The following is a 7,308-nucleotide window of genomic DNA, read 5'->3' as shown; positions in this document are numbered from 1 at the left end:
CATTTACAGGGAAATCTTTTGAGAAACCTCTCCAGTACAAAAAACGATGACCAGAGAGAGACTGCTTAGTATGTTTTATTCATACTGAAATGTTTTATTGACAACATGACAGCCACTTAGGAAGACTGTGAGTTGAGGGTGAAAGCTCCAGGAAAAGCCTGTAAAAGGAGGAGTATTTTCATCACAAATAACTACTTAAATAACAGTCATTTTACAATTTTAACAGTTTAACATAGAAATACCCCTCTGACTCATATGATATGCAATTTTAAATATGTAAAATATGTGGAAGAGTTTGCTACACAAGTACAAAAATGTTAAGTTTTAGTTGAATGATCTTCCTTAGCACACCCACTTCAACACCATCAGTGACATAATTTATTTGGAATATTAATACTGCATGCTTTGTATCAATACCTTTAAGATCAGATCAGTCATGTTTTTCTGTGTAGTGTGAGCCTCACACCAAAGCCCTGACTGACCCATGATGGATGTTTTGTACACTTTGGGAGTTCAGCACTCACAGATGCTGTCATCTCATTGCTCCACCAAGACCTATTCACTTTTCCTCATCGATACAAGCGAAGCTGTATTGATGAGAGGAGATCCTTCAGTATCAGAGACCAACTGCTCATCAAATGGTCTCTGCAGACTGAAAAAAAAAATGTTAATGGAATTAGTTTACCTCTTGTGCTTTAAAAGTGGGGCCTGCAATTAGGAGGAAGCATTGATAGGAGCAGGACAGCTGCTGTGTCAATGTCGATATTGATCCAATGTCCATCACTTATTGTGCAGAGATCAACCCCCTCCCTCCCACGGTCCTCACCCCTCCCTATGTGAACCTTCATTCAGCAGTGGGACTGCAGCCCAGCTGTGATGTCCAGTTGATCAGAAAAAAGAAAAAACACTACGTGCTGATCATCACAATTTCTTGTTTAGAACAAAATTGTTTGATGTGTCATCTCAAAATAATGTTAATACACTATAGTGTTTACTGGTTAAAATGTAGTATTCCCACACTGATTCCAAGAATAGCCTCAACATATTAACTAACTGAAGAAAAATCCAACCTCTTCCAACACGTTGTTGAAGTGACATTTTCTAAAACAATAATGTTGTTTTTACCTTTGCTTATGTTTCCCTGTAAAGCTCTTATACATTAGATAACCCAATATCTAACCACTGCCTCAGTGCAGGTTGAGGGCTCCTCTCTTACATAACGTGAGAAAGTGAGAGCCTGGCCTCATTCATGGTCAGTGAGGATCTCCCCAGGGTGTTTAATTAATCAAGAATTCACTTTCAGCACCTGCCAATATGTCAGAGTTTGTGGGTGGAGTGATGGTGGGCCCACATCTGAACTGCGGTCAAGCTCTGAGGCCAGATCAATGGAGTAAAAGTCATTATCAGGTTATGAATGTTGGTGAGGTTGTGGGTAAAGGGGACCTGCTGCCATTGGCTGAGGCCTGTGTCTTCCTGCTCCCACACATGCCCATCCCCGCTGACCCCAGAAGTGTCCAAAAGGCCGGCCTGAATCCTGCGTGACCTTTCCACTGACCCCTGTGGAGGAGAGGGGGTTTTTAGTGCCACAACAGGGCGGTTGTGGAGAAATTAGGACTATGGGTGTTGAGCTGAATCACACAAAAGGCTCTGACCACAGAGATATGGATGAGTCCCCTCCACAGACCCTCTTCTTGTTAACAAAACCTACACGATTGAGTACCCCAGTATGCTGTAGGTCAACAAGAACACATGGAAATGCATAGACTCATGTTTGTCTATAGCTATTGTCTGTCCTCCCAGTTGTGAAATGTACCTTAAGAACTGATATTTTACTGGCAATATATTGTGAAACAACCCAATTTTGTTCCTCAAATGTAAGTTTACAAGTTAGGGATCGGCCCTCTGGAAGAATCCAATGTGTTTTATCTCCCCCAGCTGGAATAATTCAGTACTACATCTGTGCCTGTCACAGGGACGTGGCATGTACGTGCTCACCAAAAGAGACACAATACATCTCTGGAATGAGTTGAGGGAGGGTATTCTGAAATAATGGAAGACATCAGCATCAGTTGTCAAACGCAAATTAAAAAGAAAACAGCTGAATATGTGGGAAAGATAGACATGAAGACACTTGATTTTTATATTTCTTTATTTTTCAAATATATTTAATTTGGTGCACTATAGGTCATCAAATTGGGATTTAACAGCTACAGTTCATTCCACCCTTTAAAGTATTGTATATATATGTTGCATGCATGTTGTTGTTGTTGTTGTTGTTGTAATGCACTTATAGGTGTTATAATTAAATTCTATAATAGCAAAATTTGATATATCAGAAATTAAATGTTGATCTATTCATTATTATTCAGTAGACAACAATACATACAGAACAGCTCTTCCGTTTAGAGATTAGAACATCAATAAACAATCAAAGTCTACAACACATTACAAACGAAGGCCTCTGTATTTAATCTTAAACAGATGTGAAGAAAAGAATGTGCTATCTTCAGCAATGTTTACATGTAAACATTTAAACACGTGCATTTGAAGCATAGGATCAGTTTCTTTAAAGAGTGATTCAAGCAGTCTGCAGGTGACAGATTGGCAAAGATTCAGAAAGTTCAGAAGTAAGACTCATCAATATTAACAAAGTGCTTCACTTTATAAAAGCATAAGTATAAAATTGTGTTGTCAGCCCACGAGATCTTCTTTTATCAACGGTCCTGTAAACATGGCAGGTAGTGTAAACACATTTTACCATCCAGAAAACGTTAAAACTACTGCTTAAGTACAGTTACTTTCCTACAAAGGTATTACAAGTGATTACTCATTTTTTAAAACAGACAATAATCTGTACACATTTTGACAACCAACAAAACAATTTCTAAAGTTGTACTCTTAAAAATAGAGCACTGTGCTGCAATTAGACACTCATGATGAGTAGAAGAAAACAAAATGATATCACTTATTGACAAAAGGCAACAAAACAGGATATTTAACATACTGTATGATAAGGCCAGTCGGTTTGTATAAGCTACTGGCCAGGAGATATAATGTTTATATACATTTCTATATTCCTCTGATGCACAGTCAGTGTTGAATTTGAGTATGAGTGGTTACTGATCGTAAATGAAACACTAAAAGTACGTATAAAGGAGAGGTGCAATAACCAAACTGTCGACGTTAAACAGTTTCAATAAATGCTTCATTATTTTGTAGAAAGTTATATTTGTATGTACAGTATATTTGAGTATGTAATGACTGAAAAATCAAAAATCAAGCGATATATAATTATCTCATGTCCTTATGTACAATTCTGCATAGTATTTCAGCACAATCTAACACTGGTGCAGTCACTTCTTTGGACTGGTGGCCTACATAGATACAAACTACTGTATAATTAGTTTAGTCTGTTACTGGTCCTGGTGCTGATACATCACGACTATAATGACTAAATGACTAAATGACTTACTGTCAGGGTAGTCACTCAAACTTGTACATAAACTGCACACTTTCTGCTATGAATGCTTTTGAGGTGCATGGATTTGGGATCAGTGTTTCTAGTATGATGGAATGAAAAATGTTTAATTATATATAGAATTTAAATGAGAGGAAAAAAGGAGGGAAAGTATCTTCACATCTGTTTAATTTAGTTTGAATTGCCAATTTATCATTTAGGTTTTGCTTATGACACATCAATACCTTCGACATTTCATTATTATCATGCTAACATCATGTTTTTTAAGGTTAAAGGCGTTTCTGCTTTACTATGGTAGTGACAGCTGGAGAGAGACCGGAGAGGCGGAGGGGAGAAAGGGGGGATGACATGCAGCAAAAGGGCCTCCTGCTGCTGTACACGGTACATGTTCTACCAGGTGAGCTTCCAGGGAGCTGAATGTCCTGTTCAAGGGGATTTTGGACTTTAACTTTGACATTAAAGGGTATTGGACAGGAGGCATGTGTTGTGAGTTCTCGTCGTTTCATTTCAATATCATAGTGGTCCACTCTTTCCAGCACTAACTAACGGTGAAAGGACAAGTTAAGGGATTTCAAGAGGAGAAACATAACTAATCTCATTTACTACAAAGCGAAGACAAAAATCTCACAAGTACCTGATGTGAGAAACGGATCACAAAGTTTTTCTGAGGCAATTCAGCCCAAACGAAAGACATGTTTTTTTAAGTTAGATGTTTTTGTTATACAGTATACAGATTTTGCTATGTAAACTTCAGAACACGCAGAGAGATTAGATACCTCTTTCACTCCAGACTTAACGTCCTTTTTCCGCATGTGCTTCAACAGAGTGAATGTCATGTGACTGTTCTTCATCTGTCCAACAGCTGGCAAGTTAAGACCTGAGTCTGAAACTGCAGCTTGTATGTCCCATATTTGGTTTTCCTTTAATGGCAGTAATGTCCGTACAGCTCATTCACAGCAGAAGCATTAATCCACACCGTCGAAGCCTTGTGCATTCTCGATGGCGATGTGAAGTTTCTCCCTCAGCTCCTCAAAAGACTCATAAGGAGGCAGGTCCAGTCGATTGAAGCTTTAGGAAGTAAGAATGTACGTAAATAAATAAATAAAATTGAAGCAGGAGTCATTAAAAACAAGCATTTGAGGGAATAAACTTAAGCTGCTATGTGGTTATTCACATTTCTTATGGGACAGTACAGATTTAGTGTTGCACCTACATAAAACTGAGGAATTTTCCATGGACAGACTACTTAAATAACTGCAACATTTGGTGCAGCTGAGGCAAAAATGTCCAGACTTTAAATCCCTGATATGCTTCACACTCCAAAAACCCAGAATCCTACACTTCCCATAATGCAACTCAACTGCAACTTTTGCATTCTCTTTGATTAGAAAATTAACTTTGACATGTAAAATCAGTGGAGCTCTCCTTAAAACTCTGAGATGTCTCACTGTACCACAGCAGAGTGAGAATCCAGCCACTAGAGGGCTTCAACCCCTACGCTCAAATAGGTATTGTAGTGTACTAGTCCTTATTATTAATATTTATTACTTAGTGTAAGCTAAGTTAAAGAAAGCAAATAGCAATATTCATAGTTGTGTGCCGGTCAGGGCTGATGTAACACTGCTTATTATTTCTTTGATACATTTGAGGCCGGAAGCCCCAAAATACATTTTTTTTAGCACAGTAAAATGATCCTATTTACTGTATGAATGTTAATCAGAACTGCGATAAAAAGCTGAACTGAAGCAATATAAACCTTTTTCTTTTGGCACAACCTGTTTTAACCTTTCTTAAATGTTGACAAACACTCAGTAAATTCGTAAAAGGTCTCAAGTACATAGCTAAACTCAACCGTGTTGGCTATTAATGAAAATACACATGCACAGTGAAGTGCTCACCATGTGTGGGCTCGGGGGAGTTTATCACGTGTCCCCCACTGTTCGATGGTGAACAGCTGTGGTCCATTAGAACCTGGAAAATAAAACCACAATCAGATAAACACATATTACGTGATTATAACTGGAATCATTTACAAGAAAAGAAAGCTCAAGCCACCTGTGAACTGAAGAGTGCATACAGTATAGAGGGTAAAGATGTGGGTGTTAAGGCAAAGACGGCCACTCATTTGCAGCAAAATAAAAAGAATTATTTTTCCTGAGGGGATAAGTGGATGGAGGAGTGGATAATCTATAAAACTCAGTCGGTTATCTCACCATAGAGTTCAGCAAAGCCATTCATTGGGACCCTTGATGTTCCTGTCACAAACTGTAGGAGCCGAATTCGCTTTTCTGCATCCATCAACAGCACCGTCTGCAACGACACAAACAGATACACAAATAAATACAAAATAAAACTAATACAAAGCGCTTCTTAAAGGAGAAAAAAACTTGCTGGCTCCAGGCATGGAAAGTTGTCTTACTTTCCAAAACCACTGTATAACGACGTGGTTGGAGCAGTAGCCGTTCTTGTACTTTGTGTTCTCTCTCCAGTCGTTCACATCCACATCTCCGAGACCACACATGAGCAGCTGTGGAGGGCAAGAGGGCAGGGAGGCAGGCCGTTATTCATCTTGCTGGAATGAATCTGGTTCATATCAGCACATCAGGTAGACTGAAAACTCACCTCAAGCTCATTCTCATCAAAGATCTTGATCAGATCTTGTGGTATCAACTCAAAGAAGCCCTACCACAAACATGAAAAGCAGAAATATGACAGGTTTTTAGTCTTATCTGGCACTCTTTAATGGTGTATATAATGCTTACTATGTCCACATAAACAACACATAAATCACCTCTTTGAAGGCAGTCATCTGCTTCTGTATCCTGTTCACAAACCTCCACTGCATCACCAGACTGTCAAACACAAAACAGCAGATCAGCATAAAATCATAATTTCATCACTTCAAAGACGATGAAAACTGTTGTTGGTTGGTTGGTTGTTGAAGTGAAGCTTTTTTGCTTACTGGATGTATTCCTTCTTGTTGTCATTAGTGACGACAATCTCTGTGCCGCCCGGCGTCAGTTCATGCTGGTGAGTCTAAGCAGGTGGAATGGCAGAGCTACACGTAAATTAGGCAGAAAAACACAAGTGAAAGTTGTTGAGGCAAAAACAACAAACCTGTCCAAACAGCTCTTCATCAATGGTGAACCTCAGATCCAAGTCTGTTGGGTCGTTCTCCAAAATCCACATCAACGAGTTGAAATATTCACTGTCCTGAAAAGACAACAAACAGATTTAGCAAAGGAAATGTCCTGCAGAATAGCTGTAATTTAGATGCTGATTCAAGGTGTTCACTCAAATATTTGCAGAAACAAAGCGACACTCACAACAGACTCCATGTCCTGGAGAGTGATGGGCTTCTGCAGCATCATCTTGTAGAAAGGTCGAATGAAGAAAGCTGAAAAGAACACAAACAAAAATGTCAGGCTCCATTAAAATCACAATTTGCTCTAAATCCTTTGACCTTCCCACCGTTGTTGTTGCTAACCTTTGAAACTGTCTGAACAACATTTATGCAGAAATTTTCACATAATCGCATAGCACCCACCATCGAGCAGCTTGCCGTGATACACTGCCATGCCTGCCACACGGCCGATGAACTTGAAGTAGGACAGGTGGTCCTCATTACATAGACCTGAGTTAGGGTTAATCTGCAGTGTGTAGTTGTCCCTGGGAAAAAGAAATCACAAAATATGAAGAAAAACTTCCAAGAAGAGATATTTTCCAAAATCATCAAGTACAGCTGTTACTGTTATGCTGTTACAAGAAATTCTATTCTGTGACTGTATATGAATACTTGAAATTTGTGTTTTCATTGATGCTCAAGTTAT

The 7,308-nt window shown here is 38.9% G+C and overlaps 1 protein-coding gene across 2 annotated transcripts in view; it reads right to left on the bottom strand.

Moving 5' to 3' along the window:
• Positions 1-2,156: 2,156 nt before the first annotated feature.
• LOC139328542 (E3 ubiquitin-protein ligase NEDD4-like) overlaps positions 2,157-7,308 on the bottom strand; it is a 28,812-nt gene continuing 23,660 nt past the window's right edge. For both annotated transcript variants that reach the window (XM_070958303.1, XM_070958314.1), the window contains 10 exons: positions 7,026-7,147; positions 6,805-6,875; positions 6,596-6,691; positions 6,441-6,514; positions 6,270-6,330; positions 6,101-6,160; positions 5,898-6,005; positions 5,692-5,788; positions 5,377-5,449; positions 2,157-4,546 (listed from right to left, as the gene is read on the bottom strand). In XM_070958303.1, the coding sequence (XP_070814404.1) occupies positions 4,444-4,546; positions 5,377-5,449; positions 5,692-5,788; positions 5,898-6,005; positions 6,101-6,160; positions 6,270-6,330; positions 6,441-6,514; positions 6,596-6,691; positions 6,805-6,875; positions 7,026-7,147 (865 nt within the window). In that variant the 3' untranslated portion in view covers positions 2,157-4,443. The remainder of the gene's footprint in view (positions 4,547-5,376; positions 5,450-5,691; positions 5,789-5,897; positions 6,006-6,100; positions 6,161-6,269; positions 6,331-6,440; positions 6,515-6,595; positions 6,692-6,804; positions 6,876-7,025; positions 7,148-7,308) is intronic.

Source organism: Chaetodon trifascialis, chromosome 1 (genome assembly GCF_039877785.1).
Source record: "Chaetodon trifascialis isolate fChaTrf1 chromosome 1, fChaTrf1.hap1, whole genome shotgun sequence".
NCBI lineage: Eukaryota > Metazoa > Chordata > Actinopteri > Chaetodontiformes > Chaetodontidae > Chaetodon > Chaetodon trifascialis.
Note: the sequence above shows the minus strand (reverse complement) of the source record. Positions and strands in the feature narration are given on the sequence as shown.